A 27,219-nucleotide genomic window follows, 5' to 3' on the forward strand; every position below is an offset into this window, starting at 1 on the left:
CTAAAGGTAGCACCTCACACCCTCATATCTGGATGAACTTTTATCATTTCATCAAAAAATTAAAGTAAATATAGGAGCGAGTTGCTAATATAGAAAACACTGGCAATAAATCATGAAGAATATGAAAAAAATACATAAATCCATCCTGTAAGTAAATATTCCAGTAGAAAAATGAACAAAGCAACATGAACAAATAGTTTCTAGAAGAGGAAAATATATTTTACTAGCCAAAACAAACCCACATGCTCAAAAGTGATATATTGAAAAATAGCACTGTAGCACTGTAGCACTGTCCTCCCGTTGTTCATCCATTTGCTCAAGCGGGCCCAGTAACATCTCCATCGTGAGACTTGTTGTTACTGTGTTTGGCATGTTAAATACATCACAGGTAGCTAGCCAGGATTTGCCGTGAGGGCGAGATACTCTCGGTAGCTTGCCGGCCTCTCCAAGAGGGGCAGAGGAATAGAACTCGTGTTGTTGGCCGCATGGGCCGCACGCAAGGCCCTACCTGTTGTGCTATCACTCCTGCCCATTGAAAAATAAAGGAAGAAAAGACTTACCATATTAATAATTACCATATTTGTCTCATGATGCTGAGACAAATTAGCAAATGGTTTAAAATACACTCTAGATTTAAAATTTTAGCAAGATTCAATTGTAAAGCTTTGAAGCCAAATTTAATTTATAAAAAAGTATGTATCACAACTAGAACTTACGAATGAAATGTTTAGCAGCTTTTCTGTGTTGATTGGCAAACAGAAACTAGGTGCTGTTATCAAATTTGTTTTCAATTATAAATTTAACTTTTTTAGTATGTACAGGGCTATTCAAATTTTTTATTCCAAATGTTTATGTTTTTGGTTGGTTTTTTATAACATTATACTATAATATAGTATGGGACTGGAGCAATAGCACAGCGGTAGGGCATTTGCCTTGCACGCAGCCAACATGGCCGACCCGAGTTCGATTCCTCTGCCCCTCTTGGAGAGTCTGGCAAGCTACCGAGAGTATCTTGCCCGCATGGCAGAGCCTGGCAAGCTACCCATGATGTATTCAATATTCCAAACACAGTAACAACAAAGTCTCCAATGGAGACATTACTGGGCCCGCTCGAGAAAACTGATGAACAACGGGAGGACAGTAACAGTGACAGGACAGTGACATACTATAATAAAGGACTACTAAAATTCCAACTATATTTGTGGAATAACATGTGTGTGTCCTCCTTAAGTGCTATTCATTTTAGCTTTATGTACTTTACCACTCAATTTTATGATACATAATATTAATATTACTACTCTATCGGTAGATCAACCTTTTTTATTATATAATGATCTTGTTTTTGAATAATTTTGTTTTCTCTGACATACACTTTTTCTGATATTAATATGGTCACTCATGGTTTCTTTGGATTGATCTTTTCATGATAATTTTACTTTCTATATGCTTAAAAAACATTATATTTGAAGTATTTCATGTAGACAAGACATAATTCAATTACTTTTAATTAATTTTTAATTTACCTTTACATCTTCTTTTTAGGTTTAATTTTTTTGTGATGATGTGGTACCAGAGACTACATACTTCGTCATGGCACTGGGGATTCAAACAAAAGAGTTTCTGGTATCTCACTAAGGTCAGTGGGATGGGGCCAAGAATTAAACTTGAATTTGTGGCCACTTACTTACAAGGCAGATGCTCTCACTCTAAACTCTTCCTGGTACCCTGGGTCCTGCTTTTTAATCCACTGAACAGTAGTTTGATCTGACATGTAATGTGATATTAAAATCATATGTTTAATTTTTGTTTTGTCTGCCTGTTCTCTTTGAATTTTGATTCTTTTCTTTACCCAACCTATCTGTGAGTAATATTTTTTAGAATTTCATTTTAATTTATTGATAGTGTTATTGATTTTTAGTGACCTCTCAGAATTACATTTTATGTATAATTTCTACCTTACTGCAGTTGAAAATGGAAGGTTTACTGAAAAGTAAAAAAGTGTCCAGAGTAATAACATGGGGTGCTTGCCTTGCACATGTCCAACCTGGGTTTAATCTCCGGCACCTTTTGTGGTCCCTCAAGGAGTCATATCTAAGCATAGAGGCAGTAGTGAGACTAGAGCAATGCCTGATGTGACAAACACACACACACACACACACACACAAAATAGAAAAAGAAGAATAAAAAACATACAGATACATGACTGATAAGTATATGGAAAAATAATATTTATCATCAGGAAAATGCAAATCAAATGAACAATGAGATATTACCTCATAATAGTGAGGAGAGATGTACACACATGAAAAAGAATAAAAGCAATTTGTGCTGGTATAGATGTGGGGGAAAAGGAACCCTTTTTCACTGTAGGTGGGAATGTTGAATGGTTTGGTCTCTATAGGACAGTTTGGACCGTTTTCAAGAAAACTAAAATTAAATTCTATCATATCAACAGGCCCACCTCCATATCTCAAACCCTCTGCATTTTCATCTATCTTTGCAGGTGAAGCTGACATCCTCGGGGTCTTTCTGGAAACAGAAAAAGATTCCCCTTCCCCTCCCTTCCAGCTGGATCCTGGCAGCCTCCACACCTGACATCTTCCATCTCAGCAGGCCCCCTTCTATAGAGTAAGTCTTATAGTAAACAGCTCTATTCATCATAACTCATACTGCACATATTTATACCTCCTGTCATTGGGTGAAGAGCAGCAGGGAAGGAAAGAGCAAATTCCCCCACCTAATCCGTCAGAAACTTCCAGTGGGGTTAACTACATAGACTGACCCTCAGAAAGACAGGAGCACAGCAAACACAGTGGATAAACCACACAGAAGCTCACAAAGCTCAAAGAGTGAAAATAACAACATATGGGGCAAGAGCGATAACACAGCTGGTAGGGAGTTTGCCTTGCATGCAGCCAACCTGAGTTCGATTCCCAGCATCCCATATGTTCCCCCTAGCACAGCCAGGAATAATTCCTGAGTGCATGAGCTTAAGTAACTCCTGTGCAATGCTGGGTGTGACCCAAAAAGCAAATAATAATAATAATAATAATAATAAAATCTCTACCACTACCAACCACCCTGTAAACTCTTAGAGAATGACTTTAGTGACATCATGTTGAGGATGTTATTTATGAGTTCAAAGGAATGATGGTACGGTCTATCAGTAGAGAACACGAAAGTGTTGGAGCAGAAATGAGAAAATTATAATCAGAAGTGACAGAAATGAGAGGTCAGAACAATAATACAATGGGTATGACATTTGCCTTGTATCCATACGGTCCTCCAAGCTCCACCTGGAATAATTCCTGAGTGCAGAGCCAAGAGTAACTCCTGAGCATCACTGGGTGTAGTCTCAAAACAAACAAACAAAAAAATGCCAGAACTAAAGAGCATGGTGAGTGATGTTTTAAAAACTCAATAGAAGATCTCAATAGTTGAATAACAACAGCTGAGGAAAAGAATTGAGAAGCTCCAAAATGGGAAACATCTAAATAAAAACTAACGTCCTCTACAATGGTCTATATGGAAAAAATCTGAAAGTAAATGAATATCTAAGTGGAGATTTATAGGATGACTTCAAGAGGAACGATATAAAAATTAGCAGTGTTCCTGAAGAATGAGAAGGCAAGTTTGAAGAATCACTAAAGGAATCAAGAACTCTATAGATAAGAACTCCCCAGAGCTGAGGATTACAAGCACCTAAATTCATGAGACCAGAAGAGTTCCAGTGAAAATGGACCCAAATAGAAAAATTAAAAGATCTAATTATAGTCAGAATAATAAAAACACCAAAGACAGAAACAAAATACAGAAAGCAGCAAGATAAAAAAACAAAAGGAGTTTAATACAAAGGAAAACCCACAAGATTCTCAGTAGATCAATCAAATGAGATACTACAAGTGAGAAGAGAAAGAAGGAATCTAGTATAAAGACTCAATGAAATAAATCCTTCACTGAGAACACTCAATACAGTTAGATGATCATTCAAATTTGAAGAAATGATACAGAGCTTCAGGGACAGACAACAGTTTAGGAAATTCATAGCCTTGAAACCAGTTTCGCAAGAAATTTCTTTAAAAGACAAAAAACCTGAGAATTCACTGATGGCGTTTATTGTTGCCTCCTACCAAATTAAGAAAGGCTTGTTTATTTCTAACTTGCTAAGAATTTTTATACATTTTTCAATAATAAATTAATGTTACACTTATATTGAATGTTCTTCTATGTCTATTTAGATAATTTTTTACATCCAAAAAAAACTGAGCTAAATAACTTTCTCTAATACTACTCTGATAGAAAAAAGTGGCTACTTTTTAATGCAAGGCAGAAGATGAAAGCACAAGTTCCAAGTACAGGATTCTTGGAGAACCCGCTCAGGATGGGAGAGACGTGCTGAAAATAGATTATAGACTGAACATGATGGCCACTCAACCTCTATTGCAACCACAACACCCAAAAGGAGAGAGAGAGCAAAAGGGAATGCCCTGCCACAGTGGCATGGTGGGGTGGGGGGATGGGATGGGGTGGTGTGAGGGATACTGGGATCATTGGTGGTGGAGCATGGGCACTGGTGGAGTGGTGGAGGGATGGGTACTGGATCATTGTATGACTGAAACATAAGCACGAAAGTTTGTAAGTCTGTAACTGTACCTCACGGTGATTCATTTTTTTTTTTATTAGTGAAACACCATGAGGTACAGTTATAGGCTTACAAATTTTGTGCTTGGGTTTCAGTTATACAATGATCAGGTGCCCATCCCTCCACCAGTGCCCGTCATCCATCACCACGGGTCCCAGCATCCCCCCCACCCCCCATCCCCCCCCCCTCCCATCCTGCCTCTGTGGCAGGGTATTCCCCCTTGTTCTCTCTCTCTTCTTTTGGGTACTGTGTTTTGCAAGAGAGGCATTGAGTGGCAATCATGTTTGGTCTATAGACTACTTTTAACATTTTTTAAAATTTTTTAATTAATAAAAGAAAAACAGAAAGATTTTTAAAAAGTACAATTTGCATGTACTCTTTACCCTATTAAACTTGAAGACATGCTTTCATTTGGCACAGAGAGAGTTCTGGCTTCCCTGAAGTCCTCACTAAATGGATGAGGTTGGAGTGTTGACTGTGTCCACATGATGTCCTCTGACACTGTAGAGAAGGGTAGGATTCATTACCATTCTTATTATGGAATGGAAACCTGGGTTTCATTTGATTTCTCCAATACCACTCTGATGGTGGACTTGAGTTGCCATAGTTCAGCCTGGCATATTTGAAAGTCTAGGCTTCTTCTCTTTTAATATTTTTCTTGTATGGGTAAAGTGGGTCAGAGCGTTAGCATGGTGGGTGGGCATTTGCCTTGCACATGGCCAACCCGGGTTTGATACCTCTGCCCCTCTCAGAGAACCCGGCAAGTTATCAAGAGTATTTCGCCTACACCGCAAAACCTCGCAAGCTACCATGACATATCAATATGCCAAAAAACAGTAACAACAAGTCTTACAATGGAGACATTACTGCTGCCCGCTCGAGCAGATTGATGAACACTTGGAAGACAGTGCTACAGTGCAGTGCTATGGGTAAAGTAAGACCACTGTATTATTACTATGGTGTTTGATGAGTACAAAGACCATTGTCCCAAAATTTTCCATTTGCTAGATTGCCCTTCCTAATTCTTGACTAGAGAAATCAAGCTTTCATTGGAGTATTTATATATATTGTTTTGCGTGTTATGGTTTGCAAAAGAGATATTGAATGGTAATCATGTTCGGTCTATAGTCTACTTTCAGCATGCATCTCCCATCCTGGGCGGATCCTCCCAACACCCTTTACTTGATGTTCCCTTCTCTATCTGAGCTGCCTTTTTCCCCAGCATGTGCGACTGGCCTCCAAGCCATGGAGCGAACCTCCTGGTACTTATCTCAACTAATCTTGGGTGTTAGCTCCTATTTTGTATAACTAGACTTTTAAAAGGCAGAAATAATTACAATAACTAGCATTGGTGATAAACGTGCAATTTAAAAGGATAAAAAATTTTAAAAGGGTAAAAAAAGAGGTAAAAATAGTCTATTTTTCTGTATTATTTATATATGTTTTTACTAAGGTGATGGGCTGGAGTGATAGCACAGAGGGTAGGGCATTTGCCTTGCACGCAGCCGACCCGGGTTCGATTCCTCCGCCCCTCTCAGAGAGCCCGACAAGCTACCGAGAGTATCTCACCTGCACGGCAAAGACTGACAAGCTCTCCGTGTCGTATTTGATATGCCAAACACAGTAACAACAAGTCTCACAATGGAGACGTTACTGGGCCCACTTGAGCAAATTGATGAACAACGAGAGGACAGTACTACAGTGCTACTAAGGTGACACATTACTTTAGTAAGTTATAGAGACTAGAGAGATAGTGTAGTGGACAGAGTGCTTGCCTTGCACAGGGTTGACCTAGGTTTAATATCCATCTGGTGGTTCCCTGAGCCCTGCCAGTGATCCCTAAGCACAGATCCAGGAGTAAGCCCTAACCACAGCCAGGCATGACTCAAAAATAAAAACATTGCCCCCCAAAATTATGACATATTTTCTTTTTCATCCTGAATGTAAATTTTGCATAAGTCTTAGCAAGTACATAAAACTAGTCAAATGTAAAATTAAGAGCTCTCTTATTGAAGCAAACTAATATTTTAAGTTCAATATCTTTTTTTCATTAATAAAAAATTAATTGGAAAATTGAACTTTCTCCCTTTATTGATAAAAAGTCAACCTAGAGTTCAAATGGCACATTAAAAAAATCTGGTACATAATGTCATTTAGAACTTATTTAAACTCTCCTTTAAGCCAAGTTATGATATTTAACCATAACAATTGTTTTATTAACAAAGCAGTCAGAAATAGCCTTGAAATAATTTGCAAAAAAAAAAGTTGCTATCACTTGTGACATGAATTTTATAGGACCTCTTCTTTTTAATCTTGGAAAAGTGACACATTATCCTGTTAAAAGTCCTGCTTTAATAGATGACTATATAACATATATGTATGTATGGTATACAATATTGTATAGAGTATTATATAGCCTTCTTATAAGAATTGGTGAGATAAATTTGATCCACTCAATAGTAGTGAGATGATTTTCTTCATGAAAAAATCCAATTAGTAGTACCTCATAAAGTCTGACATTGTGGCTTTAAATTTAGGATCTAAAAGTCATTCATTGGGACTCAAATATAGTACAGCAGGTAAGGCTCTTGCCTTGTACAAGGTCAAGCTGGGTTTGATCACTGGTTTTCCATAATGTTCCCCAAGCACCATCATGAGTAACTCTGAGTATAGGGCCAGAGTAAACCCTGAGCACAATCAGTGTGACTCAAAAGCATAAAAAAGCAGGGAGAGGGAGAGAGGTGTGTTTGAGAGGATTTTGGCATCTTTACCTGTCGTATTTTTAGATTTGTCTCTCCATCTAGATTAGATGTTGCAACATAACAAGTTGACTGAGGTTCACTAAGAAAAAATTTTTAAAATATATGAATTAATATCTCTCTCAATACATAATTTCTCAATAATATAACTATGAAATGCAACCTACATAGTAACTGTTCTTCAAAGTTGAAAGATCTACTATAACTACGTGTTCAGAGACATTACCAATTTTATCTTACCAGCATAAAATTCATCTTGCAAAATGACTCTGTAGAAGTTTTCACCCCTTTAGATAAGAGCAATTACTCTTTAAACACCCCCCGACACACACACACACACACACACACACACACACACATACACAAAAGTGACTTAGGATGAACTGAGGATGTTATGTAGCTCAGAAAAAGACCAGAATTAAATATTAATTAAATTTTTTTAAATTACCTTCCTTTTTCCAAATGGATATGTTACAGTTTACAAAAGTCCAAGTTCTATTTAATCAGGATAGATCTTTCTGAACAACTCTGGGCAAAGCAGAGACCCTTAAACAAATATTACAGTTGAAGCTTTCCTATTTCTATCTAAACTCAATGGTTAGGGAATTCAAATGCTAAGGCACTGAATTAAGAAAATGGCCAGATTTTAGTCAATGCCAAATGCAACTCACTTATGAAAACTCATAATTTGGAGAGAAATGTCACAAAGAATTAAAATATTGTTATTAAAGTTTGACTTCAAATGAAGTTATTTCATTTTATTCTATTGCATCAATTTAATTATAAAGTTTAACACAATTTATATTAATTTTTCTAGTCAAGACTATATTGCCCTGAGTTAAAATTAAAGCTCTTTGTAGATGCCAGTATTATAACAAAGAAAGAACTTCCCAACACTTGTTCCTCTACAAAAACAATGCAAAAAATGGCAAAAGTATCAGAATCAATATTTTTCAGAGGCTGGAGCAATAGTACAGTGGGTAGGGTATTTGCCTTCCATGCAATAGACCTGGGTTTGATACTGAGCATCCCCTGAGGACCCTCAGAAGTAATTCCTGAGTGCAGAGCCAGGAGTAATCCCTGAACATTACCAGGTGTGGCACAAAACAAACAAACAAACAAACAAAGGATTAATTTTTCAAAACTTAAACAATTAGGCCAGAGAGATAGTATCTTGGGCAGAGAGCTTGCCTTGCCCACAGACAACCTGGCTTTCATCCACAGCACTCACTGCATATGATTCCCCACATCTGCCAGGAGTTAACTGAGTCAAGAATAAGCCCTGAGTACTGCCGAGTGTGGCTCCAAAAACAAAAAGCAAAAACAAAAAATAATTAACCATAACCTTAAGACAACATAGTTGTTTAAAAAAATTTTCTAATTAAGGTAAGGGATGTGACTCAATAATAGAACTCTTCCCTTACAATTGTGAGGACCAGGGTTAACTTTCAAGTACCATAAAAAAAATTTTATTTTGTTTTTTAAACTACAAAATTTAAAAAATTTTACTATAAATTATAAATTATACTATTAAACTATTAAAAATTTAAACTATAAAAAATATAAAGCACATTTATGTAATGGCATATCCATCATTGGAGTTTCCCAAAGAAGAAAGAAAAAAGAGGAAGAATTACTGGTGGAAGAAATAATCACTAAGAAAACCTCAACTGAGGAGCCATATATATCATATCCAAGAACTCAAAGAATTACACACAGCAAGACACACTATAATTAAAATGTTATGAGTGAAAGAGATAACTTTTTTAAAGACACAAGAGAAGAGCAAACACTTACAAACAAGGGAACCTCCATCAGACTCACAGCAGACCTATGGATTAAAAACCCATGAGCTAGAAGGGTCTGTGTGATATACCTAAAAAGTTGAATGAAAAATACAACCAAGAGTAGTCTAACTAGGTTATCGTGCAGATTCAGAGAATAACAATTTCCTAGACTAACAGAAGTGAAAGGAATATATGGCAACTAGACTAGCTCTGTAAGAAGTACTAAACGGTCTTCTATAAAAAAAAAAAAAAGAGACCCCACTCAGTCCGAAAATTTGGATGTGCATTTCATGGGAATCTCGAGTCAAAAGTATTGAGGGGAGAAATGGTAAATGGAAGCTGATCCCAACTCAACAGAAAGACACCCAGAAGAGAGAAGAAGACGATGTGAGAAGGACAAAGAAACAAAGACAAATTGCAGAACAATAATGATAATACCAAATCCCACATAAAAGCATTGCAATCGAGTTCTATCTGTTAAAATTCATCTCTATTCCAGCAGACTAAACTCAGCAATCAGAAGACACAGAGTAACCAGATAGATAGGGAAATGAAACCCAACCTTCTGCTTAAGGAGATCCACTCAAACGTCCGTGATAACACAGACTCAGAGCAAATCAATCATACAGGCAAATGACAGCTTGAAAAAAGCAGAGACAGCCATACTTACTTATATCAGAAAAAAAGATTTAAAAATTTAAAAGACTAATAACAGACAAGGATAAACATTATAATACATAAAGATCAATATATCAAGAAAAGTTTACACCGATTAAAACATATTTGTACCAAATAAAGGAGCATAAAAATTTATAAAGCAACTTTTAATAGACCTAAGGGGAAATGCTAACAAAAACCAATAGTAGTAGGAGACTCGAATACCTTACTGTTATCATTGGAAAAATCAATTATATAGAAAATAAATAAAGGAACAGGAACCTTAAATGGAGGATTAGAAGAGCTGGACTTAATGGACATTTATAGAGATTTACATGAGCCCCTAAAGTTGGATGCACATTCCTCCCCAATGCACATGGAACACTTCCAAAGATAGATTACTTACTGAAGGGGGAAAAAAGTTCATAAAGTAATAAAGATAGAAATCATATGAAGCATCTTTTCAGATAACAAATGAAGGGTAAAAATAAACTACAAACACATCAACTACAAACACATCAACTACAAAAAAATCAACTACAAAAAAATCTAGGGTGGAAGTCAAAATAGTTGGACACTAAACAATATCATTAAGCATCCATTAGATCAAAGAAGAAATCATAGAAACAAAAAGTTTACTGGAAACAAGCTAGAAAATGTGAGCCATCAGAATATACAAAACACAGAAAACACAATACTAATAGCAATACAGACATACTTCAGGAAGCAAGAGGTCCAAGTAGTCTCTGAGAGACTATTTTAAAAAGCAAATGAAATCCAAAGGAGGAGGAAGAAAATAGTGTTCCTGCAGCTGGTCCAGCAGTCCATGCATATCTGCCATGCCCCCAGGACAAGGTGAACTGTCAGTACCGGTTCAGCAATCATATGCACCCACAGGGGAGCCAGGCCCAAGTGCCACCAGATATCTGTCCAAGCTCAGCAGCAGCAGCTGGTTAATGGAGTACCAGGAACAACGAGAGGATGAAGGAACTAAGTTGTGTCAACAGAGAGTGACAAAAGTTCAGGAAATTTCCCAGTGACCAACATTCATAATTTGTTTGACGAAGACTTTATGACAACAATCATATTAATGCTAAGTGATCAGAAAAAGACATTTGAACAGAAAATTAATAAACTTGAAGAGATACTTATAAAAAAAGTAAAGAGCTCAAATAGAAGTAAGGGGAGCTAAAAATATAGTTGCAAGTCTCAGTTGCAGAATGAACAAAGATAAATACAAACCAGTGGATTCAATGATACAGTAACCAGCACCAGCCAAAAAAAAAAAAAGAGAGAGAGAAGAGACAACAGAAAACAGAATGAGAAAAAAAATGAAGGCATATTCAGGATATTATTGACATATCAAGGGGAAAATAATTTTAGAATCCTAGGAATTCCAGGAGGGGAAAAAAGGAAGAAAGGAAGAAACGCTAGTTAAAAAAACAATAGTTAAGAACTCTCCCAATAAATGTGTGATGAGAGTAGACTATAGTCCGAACAAGATTGCCACTCAATGTCTCTTTTGCAAACCACAGCACTCAAAAGGAGAGAGATAACAAAAGAGAATGCCCTGCCACAGAGGTAGGGTGGGATGGGGGGAATGGGGATGGGAGGGATACTGGGACTGGTGGTGGTGGAGAATGGTCACTGGTGGAGGGATGGGTATTCAATCATTGTATAACTGAAACCCAAGCACAAAAATTTGTAAGTCTACAACTGTACCTCATGGTGTTTCACTAATAAAAATTTAAGAAAAAAAATAATAACTCTCCCAATTTGGAAAGGGATCTGGGAGCACTAATTCAAGAGGCCAAAAATTGCCAAGTGAAGTAAAGCTAAACAGAACAACACCAAGACATATTGTGATCAAAATGGCATGAACCAAAGACCAACAGACTCCTTCAAGCAGAAAGAAGCAAAACCTTACATACAGGGAAGAAAACCAAAAGATTCACAGATTTCTCTAGGGAAATTCTTTAAGCGGGACGGAAATGGAATGACAGATGCAAAATAATAAATGAACAGAATCTCCATCCAAGACTCTTCTACGAAGAAAGGTTATCACTCAGAATTAAAAGAGAATAAAAACATTATCAGACAAACAGCAGTAGGGAACATATTTAGAATCTAAACCCGCTCTGGAAGGTACACTGAATGGCCTCATATAAAAAGCAAAGATCAGCCTCCGGAAAGATAATCCAGTGGGTGGGGCATTTGTATTGCATGTGACCATCCCAGGTCCATGCAATATTTCCAGCATCCCCTGGTCCCCTGAGCACTGCCAGGAGTAACCCCTGAGTATCATCAGGTGTGACCAATAAAACAAAACAAAACAAAAAAGCAAGGATCAAACAGCAATAGCAAACGAACACCTCATGGACACATTGCCACAAATTTCTTCCTATCAGTAATTTCTCTGCAGTGACATGAATAATCCCATAAAATCACAGAGTGGCTGGATGGGTCAAGAAACAAAATCTACCCTTGTTTCTTAGAAGAGACACACTTTAACTCTCATGGTAAGCACAAGGCTTAGAGTTAAAAGCTGGAAAACAATTGTACAAGCTAATTGCAGAATAAAAGTAGAAGCAGGAGTGGTCATACTTATATCAGACCCCATAGTATTCAAGCTAAAGAAAATACTAAGAGTAGGGCTGAGAACACTGGGGTCTTCTCGAAGTGGGGGCCAGTAACATCGCCCCAACTCCTTGCTTCTCTAAAGCCCTGGCAGCCACGCCCAACTGCCCACAGCCACCACCATGTGAATTCATTGGCTCAGACCATAGATCCTGCAGTCTCTGGACTGCTCTGTCTCATATGCGGTCATACAACACCTTCTAATGTCTCAATACTAAAATTCCAGTAGGAGCACACCAAAATTAGATGGGAAACATCGAAGCCAAATAAACTCAGCAAACAAAAGCAATAGCACAGAAGGCCCAACTAGCAACAAACAGCTTAATAAATTCTTAGAAAAGGATTTAATTTTGTGACAACATATAAAAATGCTCACATTTAAAAAATGATTTTTAAACATTGATTTTAATACTAGAGCTTTGTTATCTAATCAATAAATAGTTCTGGCTTTGTTTTCCCTTTGTTAAAAATAAAGAACAAAAATTGTTAGTGATTTTAAACATGTTATTGGAAATTAAACAAACTCATTTGCTGTTTCTTGCGCTCTAAAGCAGATTTGAATATCTACAACAGAGACTGCCTGACCCAAAAAACTGAAAATATTTATTCTCTGTTGCTTTACAGGAAAGGTATGCAGCCATTCGTCTGCAACGTAGAGAATAGGATGGTAAAAGGAGTGAGATAACAGCCTTTGGTTTTCTTAAAATTTTTTAATTCGCAGCAAAAATTTCTTAAATTCCCATCAACAGAACCAACCTGGAAGAAATCACAACTATGTCTGCTGGAAGGAACTGCTCATTTGTGACCTTCACAATGTCTCCGACTTCTACCTTTGTTACAAGGAGAAAGAGCACAGAGTTATCGTTATCCTCGAGGGCATGGGATGGGGACCCACCATTACATCACATCTCTTAAAAACAGTCTTTTCCTTCAATTATCCCCTGGACCCCCAAAATAACTCCATTGTCCTTTTCTATGTATCAGACATAGAAAGTGCTCCACTCAGGCTGGGGTTGTAGCTTGCTAGTAGAGCAGTTAAGTGAGGCCCAGGGTTCTCTCTCTGGTACCAAAAATTATAAAATAGTTATTCTATTAAGTATACCATTTGGATGCATATGGCACAGAAAGATCCAGAGAGACAAGAATTCTGGGCCCAGGCTCTAATTAATCCACTGGTTCTCCCGATGGAAGAGATTGGGAATAAATTAAAATTACTCTTTGTGACCCTTCTGCTCAGTAAGAAACTCACCACGGTACCTTTGTTCTTCTCTGCCAATAGAAAGTTAGTGCTATCTCTCAATGTTTTATTCCTCAAAATTTCAATGAAAGGAGCAAAACTCAATCATTGAATTCACCAGTTTTACCTCTCGTAGGAAGCGGGGGAGGGGAGGAATATACTGGTGAGACTTCAAAATTATAACATTCCGGATTGCATTAAAAATATTTGACATTGGCCATTAATTATTTGCTGATGAGGACAAAATCAATATCTAGCCCAGGTTTGCCCTTAAGATCACATACCCTATGATATTAGTCATTTAAAAAAAGCATGTCTTATAACCTGAGCAAGTTTGTGAAGTGTTTAATATCTCCAGGGGGCGACCAGGAAGAGGCCCCCCTGGCACTCCCCCTAGCCGCCCTTGTTTGGGGGGCCTCAGGCCACTCACCCAGCCTGGGTGGCCCGGGTCATGGGGCAGATGGTGGACAAATTGAGGACCAAGCCGCTTGGTTGATCAGATGCCGTTTATTCCATTCTAGCCACATGCCTGCTCCAGTCTCTCTGAGCCTCCCATTCTAGTCTCACACTGCCCCTCATTCCCGTCTTCTTCTTTCTCTCCTGCTCATCTCTCCATGCTCCATCTCGCAGACTGTGCTCTCTCTCTCTCTCTCTCTCTCTCTCTCTCCACGTGCCTGCTCCTGTGTTCTTCTAAATCCTTCTCTCTCTGTCCCCCTTGCTAGTCTCTCAGCAGTCCATCTTGCAGCCCTGCCTCTCTCTCATCTCTCCAGTTCTCTACAGCTCTCTAGTCTCTCCAACTCCCCAGCACTCTGGGCTGACACTGCATCCAGTCAGGTAGCAAAATCAACATAAGAAAGCCCTTTCTGACTGCCATCAGGCTCAAGGGCTGAAACACCACCTGGGGTATTACAAAGCCCTTCCTGACTGCCCAGGTGCAAAATACCTCTTAAGGTGTTTTTCTCCTTTTTTCAGTCCAGTAACTCAATCGATATCTTAATATGACTTATTTTTGTATGGACACAGTAAGAGATACATTGAGGCTTGTAGGACATCTTCCCTAGGAACATCTTGCCACAGACTCAGACTACAGCGTTCAGGCCAGATTAATCATTCCTAACCCTAGCAGGGTCCGAATCCAGTTATTACTTTTTGGATCATGACAGCATTTGTCCTTGACGAAGCTCTTTTTTTTAAAATTTTATTGAATCACCATGAGATAGTTACAAGCTTTCATTTTTGGGTACAATCACTCAATGAGCAAACACCCATCTCTCCGCCAGTGCACATTCCCCACCACCAATATCCCCAGTAGCTATCCAGTTCTCCCAGCACCACTTGTTGAAGAGGATTTCCTTGTTTCACTTCATATTTCTTGCTCCTTTGTCAAAGATTAAGTGGCATGACCAAGCTCTTAACTTGTAGTTAAGCATTAGGTACTTTGGCCAGGTCCATCTCGATGCCAGGGTAGCACATAGCTTACCACTTGCCCTGGTTCCATCCAATTCCTTGTCAGGACCCTGCTTTAGGGGGGCGCTAGGAAGTAAGGGCTGCTGAGACTTAGGTCGAGAGAACAGAGGCCCAGGAGAAAAATATCATTGAGAGTCACATAACAAAAGCATAGCACATACTGTCTTCTAGTGTCCATTCAAAAAGGACATTGCTCTGAATAAACTATGCAAAGGACTTAGGGAGAAGAGAAAAACAATATTTGCAAGTCAATAGAGAACAAAGAAAGAAATTACAAATAAACACAGATGAATGGGAGCACTGTGATGGGAGCCAAAAAACCTAAACTACCTGAGGCTATGAAGGAAGGACAAAACAATGTTATCCTACATTGTGAAGCATTACCTTGGACATTCTACAGAGGGGCTAAAGAGAGAACTCAATACCTGAGAGCAGATTTTGGTACCCTGAGCACCTTCAGGAGTGATCCCTGAGTGCAGAGCCAGGAGAAAGCACTCAGGACCACTGGATGTGGTCCCAAAACAAAAAAACAAATGTGTGTGTGTTTCACAAATAAAAACTTGTAACTTTAAATTTGGAAAGTGTTTATTATCATGTTCAAAGCTAAAATATATTCTTACCTTTTCCCACCTGCATATCTGCCATTTCTTCTGTCGTAATACTGAAATATAGACAACTATATATTGTTTGACTGCATTAGGCAAAGATCCAAATAATAAAAATATTCCACAAACGTTGAATGCTTCTCTATAAAGTATTCTTTTTGTTAATTTAGCTTTTCTATAACCTAGAGGATTATATACATTGGTTTCATATGAACTAAACAAAATAAAGTATAAATACACTTGAAAGTAATATTTACAACATAGTGTAAAGACAGAAAAATTGGATAGATGGATGGATAAGTCCATCCTACATGTATTAAACCATTTCTAGTCGTAAGGAGAAAAATTTGCTTTTACATGCCAAAATGCTGACTACACTAATAGCCTTAAAAGCAATATATTTGTAACCAACCTGTAAAGTCAGCACATATTAAAATTTGAACTAGGAGAGAATACTAAATATTCTAATTTTTTTGTGAATGCATGAATTCTTCATATGCTGGATATTCCACCCTTTTTGCTAATTTTCTTTTATTCTAATTAACATAATTATTGCTCCTAATATATAGAAATTGAGCTTCTATATCCTAATATATAATTAATATAAAATATAATGTCATATTTTCTATATTATATTTCTATATGTTAATATCTAACTAATGTAAAAATTCATTTTGTTCTTTGTTTCTGTATTCGCATAAATAAATAAAATAAATAAATAAATAAAATACTACAAAATATATTACAAAATATATTACTTGGTGAATCTGGGTATTTTTTTAATTTTTGAGTCACGCCTGGCCATTCACAGGGGTTATTCCTGGCTCGTGCACTCAAGAATTACTCCTGGAGGTGCTCAGGAGACCATATGAGATGCTGGGAATCGAACCCGGGTCAGCCGAGTGTAAGACAGACGCCCTACCCACTTTGCTATCACTCCAGCCCCCAATCTGGGTATTTTCTTATAAGGAATATAAAGACTATCTTACCTGTTGTTGTCTTTGTGTTAATTATTCTGTCCGCCATATGTCTTTTCTGTTGTAAAAAAAAATACATTATATCAAAAGTTAAAAAAGAATAACTTATAATAATATAAATCATAGTAGATTTAAGAATAGAGGCAGAAAACCTAATTACAAACCTCTTTGACTGTAATTGATTTCAATTACAATTTTTGACTTCCTAAACATACATGTAACCTAAGAGAGGCAATGTAGCCAAATGCCAAGTGTCTAGCCCCAGGTGTCAGTTTGTTTTGCTTGATATTCCAACTCTACCATGCCCTAGTTTAAATGAATACACAAACACCCACAAGAAAACAAATACAACCATATATAGCTCAGCGCCTACTTCATAGTAAAGTACATCTTAGGTGTCAACATATTATAATTTATTTATAATAAGTATAAGTGTATACCATAAAAACTAAGGACCCAATAAGCAATTTTTAATTTTGTCCCAACTTAACCAAAGTCTCCTGATTATGATTGATATTCTTTCATATTGTAAACCTATCAAAATGTCAACAAGTAGATTTTGCAGATGACTTTGTTTTTACAAATTGGTAGTATTAGGGCCAAAGCAATGGTACAACAGGCAGGGTGCCTGCCTTGCATGCAACCAACCCAGGTTTGATCCCTGGTGTGGTCCCTTTCCACCCCATCTCCGTTCCTCCTAGCACAGAGCTAGGAGTAAGCTCTGAGCAACATGAGGTGTGGTCCAAAAACAAACAAAAAAGATAGGATTAGATAGTGGATAACATGTGGATAACAATAGCCATCAATTTTAGAAAGTATTAGGACTGTAAATAAGAAACTCTACTAAAATGAGCCCATCATGGCAGGTAGTAACCAAGAAAACAGAAACCAATAATAAACATCCCTTTTCTTTTCCCTTACTGTTAAAATCAGCATACCCACTTGAAATTGTCCTATTGAGTGTTAAATTCACAACACAATTCATGTGCACAGCCCTTTTTAGACATTTAGGATTTTCACCTCTAGTTGTGTTGTATTTCTCAAGATGCTATCAGATACTATCACAGCTCTTAGCATATAGTTATTTGTAACAGCTATCTTGCTAGCAATCTTTCTAGCCACATACACATATACATATATGCAATTTAAAACTTGGAATCTGAACATTTGAATTCACTTATCACATTAGCTGCAAATTTATAAAATATGACAGTTTTAACCAACTGTCTGAAAAAAAAGAGCAAAATGCATCTCTGATAAGGAATTATGAAGCTAGCTACTATCTAACAGTAAACTCACATAGTCTTCTATAATCTCTTTGATGCCTGAAATTATAAGAATCACCATCAAAGGCAACACAGTTGTATATCTTCCGGTTGGAGACACATCTGGAATTTGCTGCAAAATAATCAGAGTTACCTATTAATGTTATGATAAATCCTTAATTTCTTTGGCCCAGGGCAGGACAACAATATACACACTAAATATAAAGGAATAAAGACTAAGTTTATCAAAGTCACCCCCTGAATGTGATACTAAACATTATAATGAAAAGTCACTAGCCCACCTCCTTTAGTCATTATGTCATTTTAAAAATATTCTTCTTGAAACAGCTTATTATCAGAGTCAGAACAATAGTACAGCAGGTACTGCATGCACCTGGCCTAATTTTTCCTTCCATTCACTTGACCTAATTTTGATCTCTGGCACCACATATAGTCCCCCAAACACCTCAAGGAATGACCCCTGAGTATAGAACCAAGAGTAAGCCCTGAGTACTACAGCTTATCTTCGAAAGTAAAATCTAGAAAATCAGCCATCTTAACTGAATCTTACTTCTTTTTGAGACAGATAAGAAAATATTGGATGTCGAAGAGAAATATGTTTCCTAGGTGCTTGCTTCGGCAGCACATACACTAAAATTGGAATGATACAGAGAAGATTAGCATGGCCCCTGTGCAAGGATGACATGCAAATTCGTGAAGCTTTCCATATTTTTTCACTAAGAAGATGATGGCTTGAGGAACCGGTCTGGATGGGAGATGTGTGCTGAAAGTAGATAAAGGACCAAACATGATAACCTCTCAGTGTCTGTATTGCAAACCATAATGCCCAAAAGTAGACAGAGAGTATGGGGAATATTGTCTGCCATGGAGGCCGGGGGGGAGGTGGGTATACCGGGGTGGTGGGGAATGTGCACTGGTGGAGATATGGGTGTTTGATCATTGTGTGATTGTAACCTAAACATGAAAGCTTGTAACTACTTCACAGTGAGTCAATAAATATTTTTAAAAAATTAAAAATAAAAAATTTTAAAGTCCCTTAAAAAAAAAGAAAAAGAAAAATGTTTCCTAGGTAGAATGTTCAAGGATGACTCCCAACTGTCCAAAAGAGGAGACCTAAAGCTTTCCTGACTGGGGTGGATGCAAGAGTAAATGAGGTCCTAGATTAGACATTTAATTCTCCAGATTCAGAAAAGCTTTTAGGTCTATCTTCTCAACTTTATGCCTTGCTTATCTCTATATGGCCTTCTTATTTATTGCTTATTATTTCTTTGTGGGCTGGAGCAATAGCACAGTGGTAGGGCATTTGCCTTGCACACAACCAGCCTGGCCGACCCGGGTTTGATTCCTCATCCCCTCTCGGAGAGCCCAGCAAACTACTGAGAGTATCTTGCCCACTTGGCAAAGCCTGACAAGCTACCCGTGACATATTCGATATGCCAAACACAGTAACAACAAGTTTCACAATGGAGACGTTACTGGGCCCGCTCGAGCAAATTGATGAACAATGGGGGTACAGTGCTACTGTGCTATTTCTTTGCATAGTGCAGAAAAACAGAGTCTCTTTGAAGCTCCCAATAATTCTTGCAAATTACTTTAAAAGGTGTTGAAGGACTATTCCTAGCTCTATGCTCAGGAGCGACCAGGTGCTCAGGTGCTCAGAGAACCAATATGTGGTGCCAGAGGATGTAAATCAGACTTGGTGGGTTCAAGGCAAGGACCTTAACCCCTGTGCTAATTCCCCAGACTTTTAGAGAAGGCAATAATACCTGACTTTATATTTTGAATTTTTCTGTTTAGGTAGTTAGTGTACAGGAGAAGAACATCTTTTTTTAATACATCTGATGACTTGTAATACTTCTCAACTATAAGTAAAGATATAAAAATCTCGCCTTTTGCTACAACTCGGATGGAGCCAGAAAGGATTGTGTTCAGATGTTAAATGAAATTAGTCAAGAGAAAGGACAGCTAACAGATGATCTCACTTAGATATGGTACATAAATAAAGCAAAGGACTGAATGCTATCAATGACAACAATCCTTGGACTTTGAATATAGTGATGAAGTGCTAGAGGCTAGGGAAGGAAGGAAAATAAGGGCTAGAAGTTATGCCAGGACAGTCGTAGAAGGTCTTGGCCACTTTGGAGGTGGTGGAGGTGCAGTAAATATATGTTCCATATGCATGAATGTAAATACTATTATAGCCAGGTTACCTCAACTGAAAACTTAAAAAACAAAGGAAAAGATTAATTTAAAATAAAGAACAATAAAGCTAAATAAACATGAACAAAAAAATCATGGAAAGTCTTGAATTTACTACTTTTGATGTTTGGGGGTTTGGGGAGGGTGCAGCCACACCCAGCAATGCTCAGGGCTTACTCCTGACTCTGAACTCAGGAATCACTCCTGGCAGTGCTTGGGAGACCATTTAAGGTGCTATGAATTGAATCGGGCCAGCTGCATGCAAGACAAGTGCTTTACCCACTGTACTATTTATCTTGCTGGCCTTAAATCTAAATATTTTGAAAAGATGCTATCTCTGGAAGAAAAGTGGTCAAAATCCCCTTGAATTGGAATTGGCAATAATTTCTTAGAAACATGCCAGAAGCATAGACAACAAAAGCAAACATAGACAAGTGCTTATGTAATAAACTAATATGCATACACACACACAAACACAGTTTCCGCACAGCAAAGGAAACAACATTAATCCATTGAATAGACAACAATATTTTTAAATCCAATGTTTGATAAGGTCACATAAAAAATTCTTATCACCCAATACTGAAACATACGCAGAAAAATCAATTTTAAAACAGGGGAATATTAGACACACATTCTTCTAAATACATACAGAACTGGGGTTGTATGGTACCCAATGGTAAAGTGTCAGATTTTCATGTATGGGAACTGGGTTTAATCTCCAGGACAGAACAAAATATACAAATAGCCAATAGGTTCGTGAAAAGATGTTCAACTTCACTAATCATAAGAGAAATAAATACAAATCAAAATCACAAAGAGATATTATCTCAAATGAGTGGCTATAATTTTTTTTAAAAAGTGAGTTTAGCACAGATATGGAAAAACTGGAAGCACTGTTCACACTGGAAGTGTAAAATTAGAAGTCATTATAGAAAACAGTATGGAGATTGCCAAAAAAATTTAAAGTGAAACTATCATATAATCTAACAGTCCCATGTCTGAATATATTGAAAAATAATTTAAACCAGAATCTTGAAGAGATATCTGCAATACTATGTTCAGAGTAACAAAATTCACAGTAGTCCAGGTATGGAACAATATAAATGGTCATAAGTAGATGAACAGAAAAAGAAAATATAATATACAGATGCCTATATATGTGTGTATATGTATGTACACATGCACATATAAGCTGGAATATTATTTAGCATTTAAAAAGAAAAATTCTGTGACCAGAGAATTAGTACATCTGGCAGAGTGCTTATACATGTTACCATAATATAATATCTTATTAATGATATAAATCAGAATGAAGTGTGATCCAGTGAATCTACCAGCAACAACATGTTTTTTAGTCCTCAACACAATTTCAGTGTCTCAATGAATAGCATTGAAATCAAACTCCATTTTCATAGTGTTTTAATATATACACACATTAAATTCAGATTTCAAACTAAATGAGTCTTTTACATTTTTTACTTAAATGTCTTAATCGAATAGTACAGTCAGAAATATTACCTGCAAGATAGATATGAACAAGAAGAAAGCATTGGCTGTTTTGCTAAACTGCAAATACAAAAAACGAGGGAGAAATGACCACTTGGTGTACTTGGCTGTGCTGAAGGTAAAAAAAAAATAGCATTGTCAGTTAACATTCTAAACTCTAAAAATACTAACGGAAAACACAAAATGTAATGGTGGACAAAATGCCACTATAAAATACTGATTCTTTTCTAAGGGTATTTGGTTTATGCTGAAAGCATCCATTGTTATTTGGAAAAATAGGAGAATGATTATCCTTATTTCAGGAATAAGTACTATAAATATGATACATATGGAAGATCAAAGATGAAAAGCCAGAGAGCCGCATATTATCTAAATCATGAGATGGGGAACACAAGAGGGCTGGAACTATGGCACAGAGCAAAAGGCGTTTGCTGACCAGGTTCAGAGTCCTGGCATCCCATATGGTCCCCTGAGCAAGGCCAGGAGTAATTCCTGTGTGCAGAGTCAGGAAGGAGTAAGCCCTGAGCACCACCAGGATGGTTCAAAAAATAACAACAAAATTGGGGGCCGGGGGAAAGGGAACAGAGAAGGGACTATTTTTGATTTCACTAAGATTGGTATTCATTGAGCCATTCAGCAAATATTTATTGATAGTTTTAATGTGGTAGTTACTGTGTTAGATCAGGAAAAATGCAAAGATCCCAGCCTACTTTCTGTTTTGTTTGGTCTTGGGGGCAGGGAGGGCTGGAGTGCAGGGGCCACAGCCATCAGTGTTCAGGTCTTACTCCTGGCTCTGCTCAGGAATCACTCCTGGTGGGTTCAGGGGACCAATGAGGTGCCAGGAATTAAACCTAGGTCAGCCACATGCAAAGCTAGTCCCATATCCTCTGAAATATCTCTTCAGCTCTTCTTGCTTACTTTCTGATGAAGCCAAATAATAATAAATAAAGATAATAAATAAATTAGATATAGATATGTGATACAAGAGCATAAGCAATATGTGTTGCACATATAATGATCTATGGTGCTTATAATAAGACTATTAAACATCATCTGGTTTGTAGTTCAAGAATAAGAGGCTGGAGTGAGGGCACAGTGGCAAGGGCATTTGCCTTGCACGCGGCCGACCCGGGTTCAATTTCCAGCATCCCATATGGTCCCCTGAGCGCTACAAGGAGTGATTCCTGAGTGCATGAGCCAGGAGTAACCCCTGTACATTGCCGGGTGTGACCCAAAAAAGCAAAAAAAAAAAAAGAATAAGAGACATTAGTTTTTCTCTTTACCCTACATTTGATCATAAAACAGTCATCACTAGTAACTAATCTAATAAATTTAACTAACTAATCTAATAAATTTAACAATGAATAAAAACTAGAAATAATCTATAATTATTTACTCAACTCATTTGTTTTTTATTTAAAATTAAAAAAATAAATCTGCATGCTTTCCAAATTCTCTATGAGGAGTGGCAGGTGGATAAAATGATAAGGAAGTGCTCAAGATATATCTCCAATGTGTACATTAGAACATGGAGATGGGGTCAGGAAGAGAGTCCAGAGGTGAACGTGCTTGCTTTGTATGCAATCGCTCTAGCTTGATGCCCAGCACTGCACAAGGTCTAGGTTCCTTGTGCACCGCTGAGCTCTGCTGGGTGTGCCCACCCTCAATAAAAGCAAAAAATGAAAAAGAATGGGGAAAACATAAGGGTTGTAGGAAAACTCAGAAGGAGCTTCCTGGTCATCTTATTTTAAGATCATTCTGCTTAGTGTATGATAGAAAACAAAGAAAAGAGCATGAAAAGGATTTTTTAAAGTAAATCGGATGCAAAATGTAGAACTGAGTTTACAATACATAATTATATACACATATAATTGCATATATTTATACGCTAGATATAAAGTGGCAAAAATTAACAAAATGGATCAAACTAGAACTTTAAATAGATGTTCCTCTTTTGTGTGGCCTTTGGTCCACACCAGTAATGCTCAGAGGTTACTCCTGGTTCTGCACTCAACAGTCACTCCTGGTTGTGTTTGGGGAACCAAAGAGGGTGCTGGGAATGAATTTAGGTCGGCCATATGCAAGGCAAGCACCCTTCCCACATACTATCTCTCTAGCCCCTTTAAATAAATGTTTCTATAAATATTTGAGAATGATCTCAAAAATGCTATCCAAATGTTGAAGATGCAAATTAGAGAAATAGTTGGGAAGGAAAGATAGGAAGAATCTGTAATATTAATATAAAATAAGTTTCAAACTGAAATATTAAGCAGAAAAAACAACCACATTGCAGAAGCAATCTATAATGAAACTATAAGTGCTAAAATTCGTTATGCATTGATTAATGTGGTTTTAGATTATATAGAACTATAAAAGATTAAAAAGCACAAGGAAAAAAACAAGCAAGAATTGAAAGACATATTAGTGGAGAATATTAACACATTCCTCTCAGTCCTTGTACAAATAAAAGGATCTTAAAGAGCTAGATAATATATTTAAATAAAGAACTCAAAACTGAATTTTGAAGACTCCAATTAAAGTATTCACATATAATAAAATAATTGCTGTAAATTTATATAGCAGAGCACTGTAGCACTGTCCTCCCATTGTTCATCGATTTGCTCGAGCGGGCCCAGTAACGTCTCTATTATGAGATTTCTTGTTAGTGTGTTTGGCAGTATATTGAATACGTCACGGGGAGCATGCCAGGCATTGCTGTGCGGGCAAGATATTCTTGGTAGTTTGCTGGGCTCTCCAAGAGGTGCGAAGGAATCAAACTCGGGTTGGCCATGTCAACTGCGTGCAAGGCAAATGCCCTACTGCTGTGCTATCACTCCAGCCCTATATAGCAGAAAAGTTACAAAATTCTTGGGGTGAAATAATTGAATGATCTATTGAAAAACAGAGTAAGTTGAATATCTTCATTCCTAATAGCAAAGTAAATTTTAGCATATCAGAAAGATATTAATTTTTTTGCCATGTCAGTTATCAAATCCAGGGTCTCATGCATTCTATGACTGGATCACCAATCAATACCCCAGACAGACACGCTACTGGTCAAGCAAGTGAAAACAGAGATAGACAAATGGGATTATCTTAAACTAAGAAGCTTCTGCACCTCAAAAGATACAGTGACCAAAATACAAAGACAGTCTATAGAATGGGAAAGGATATTCGCCAAATACACATCTGATAGGGGGTTGATATCAAGGTTATACAAAGTACTGGTTGAACTCCACAAAAAGAAAACATCCAACCTCATCAAAAAATGGGGAGATGAAATGAATAGAAACTTTCACAAAGAAATCTGAGCTTGTCCACCGCCCAAGCCGAGCTGGTCTCTTCTCCCCACCTACCCAGGTCAGTTTTCCCGCCGCTTCTCTAACCTGGGACTTGGATTTCACCGTGCAAGCCCCCAGGCGTCCCCGGACTCCCGGAGACAAAGCGGATCTGAGCCTCTATGCCTCTCCCTTTCTGCCACGCAAGCCGAGCTGGTCTCTTCTCCCCACCCAGTCTTTATTCCCCGGACACACACCAGGTATCCGTGGGGGTGTGGCCACTTTAGAAGTGGGCGAGGCTTTTAAAAGTGGGCGTGGTCTAATTTTCAGCGGGCCAACGCTTACGAGGCCGCAAGTAGTTTACTCAAACCAAAAAATCTAAACCCTACACCTACACACCAACATGAAGAAACAATGCAAATCCCCGCCACAGGGAGACGACAAGGAAACAAGTCTAGAAGCCTCAGTAGGTGCTAGCCACCCTAGGGACCTCTCTGACAAAGAATTCAGATATGAAGTCATTAAGATGTTCAATCAACTCAATGAAACAGTCAGACAGATATCCGCTAAATTGAAAGAAGACATGAAAGAAACAATCAATCGCACAATCGACAAAATACAGGAAGAAATGAGAGCAGAAATTGGAAAGCTTCGCACAGAAATGGCACGGATCAGAGATTCCATAGATGAAATCAAAAACTCAGTCTGTGCCCTCAAAAATAGAATGACCACAGCTGAGGAAAGAATCAGTGAGCTGGAAGATCAGCTGCACCAGGCCAACAGGCAACAACAAACAGTGGCAAAGGACCTCAAAATAGCTCTACAGAGAATCAGAGTCCTAGTTGACGATTCCAAAAGAAACAACATTAGAATCATTGGACTACCAGAAGCTCAGGGAAACAATCCCAATGAAAAAACCATGGTTAAACAAATCATCGCCGAGATATTCCCAGAGCTCCACAAGAAGAAATCCAAATGGCTAAAAGGCACATGAGAAAATGCTCCACATCATTAATCATCAGGGAGATGCAGATCAAAACCACAATGAGATATCATTTCACACCACAGAGACTGGCCCACATCCACAAGAACAAAAGCAACAGGTGCTGGCGAGAATGTGGCGAGAAAGGGAAACTCCTTCGCTGCTGGTGGGAATACCGACTGGTTCAACGCTTTTGGAAAACAATATGGACAACCCTCAAAAAATTAGAAATTGAGCTTCCATTTGACCCAGCAATCCCACTCCTGGGAATATATCCCAGAGAGGCAAAAAAAGTATAGTTGAAGTGACATCTGCAATTGTTTGTCCATTGCAGCACTCTTTACAATAGCCAGAATCTGGAAAAAACCTGAGTGCCTGAGAACAGATGACTGGTTAAAGAAACTTTGGTACATCTACACAATGGAGTACTACGTAGCTGTTAGAAAATATGAAGTCATGAAATTTACATACAAGTTGTACTACATGGAAAGTATCATGTTAAGCGAAATGACTCAGAAAGAAAGGGATAGACATAGAAAGATTGCATTCATCTGGGGAACGTAAAGTAACAAAATAGGAGACTAACACCCAAGAATGGCCGAGATTAGTACCAGGAATTTTACTCCATGGCTTGGAGGCCAACCACACAAGCTAGGGGAAAAGGGAGCTCAGATAGAGAAGGGAACACCAAATAAAAGGTGTTTGGAGGATCCTCCCAAGATGGGAGAAGCATGCTGAAAGTAGACTATAGACCAAACATGATTGCCACTCAATACCTCTTTTGCAAACCAGAGCACCCAAAAGGAGAGAGAGAACAAAAGGGAATACCCTGCCACAGAGGCAGGGTGGGATGCGGGGAATGGGAGGTGGGAGGGATACTCGGATCTGTGATGGTGGGAAATGGGCACTGGTGGAGGTATGGGTATTTCATCATTGTATAATTGAAATCCAAACACAAAAATTTGTATGTCTACAACTGTACCTCATGATGTCTCACTAATAAAAAAATAAATAAATAAAAATTAGAAAATTTATCATAAAAAAAAACCCAGACAGATAAAATATCTGAAAAAAAATTTTTGGTCATACCCGGCAGTGCTTAGGGATGACTCTGCACTCAAGAATTACTCCTGGTAGGCTTGGGGAACCCTCTGGGATGCCAGGGATCAAATGCAAGTCAACTGCATGCATGGTGAG

General features: G+C 37.9%; 1 protein-coding gene and 1 non-coding gene across 2 annotated transcripts in view; one reads left to right on the plus strand and one right to left on the minus strand.

Moving 5' to 3' along the window:
* The window catches only part of LOC130018322 (phospholipid-transporting ATPase IB-like), a 187,596-nt gene that overhangs the window by 136,567 nt on the left and 23,810 nt on the right, over positions 1-27,219 (minus strand). Inside the window, exons 2-7 of the mRNA XM_056109025.1 lie at positions 21,775-21,874; positions 18,068-18,166; positions 16,781-16,826; positions 15,807-15,847; positions 13,239-13,312; positions 7,414-7,483 (exon numbers count right to left, since the gene is read on the minus strand). Coding sequence (XP_055965000.1) covers positions 7,414-7,483; positions 13,239-13,312; positions 15,807-15,847; positions 16,781-16,826; positions 18,068-18,166; positions 21,775-21,874 — 430 coding nt within the window. The remainder of the gene's footprint in view (positions 1-7,413; positions 7,484-13,238; positions 13,313-15,806; positions 15,848-16,780; positions 16,827-18,067; positions 18,167-21,774; positions 21,875-27,219) is intronic.
* LOC130019433 (U6 spliceosomal RNA) lies at positions 18,661-18,767 on the plus strand. The gene has a single exon (XR_008791763.1). It is a non-coding gene; the product is annotated as a U6 spliceosomal RNA (small nuclear RNA).

The sequence above is a fragment of the Sorex fumeus genome, unplaced genomic scaffold (genome assembly GCF_029834395.1).
Source record: "Sorex fumeus unplaced genomic scaffold, SorFum_2.1 ptg000008l, whole genome shotgun sequence".
Classification (NCBI taxonomy): domain Eukaryota; kingdom Metazoa; phylum Chordata; class Mammalia; order Eulipotyphla; family Soricidae; genus Sorex; species Sorex fumeus.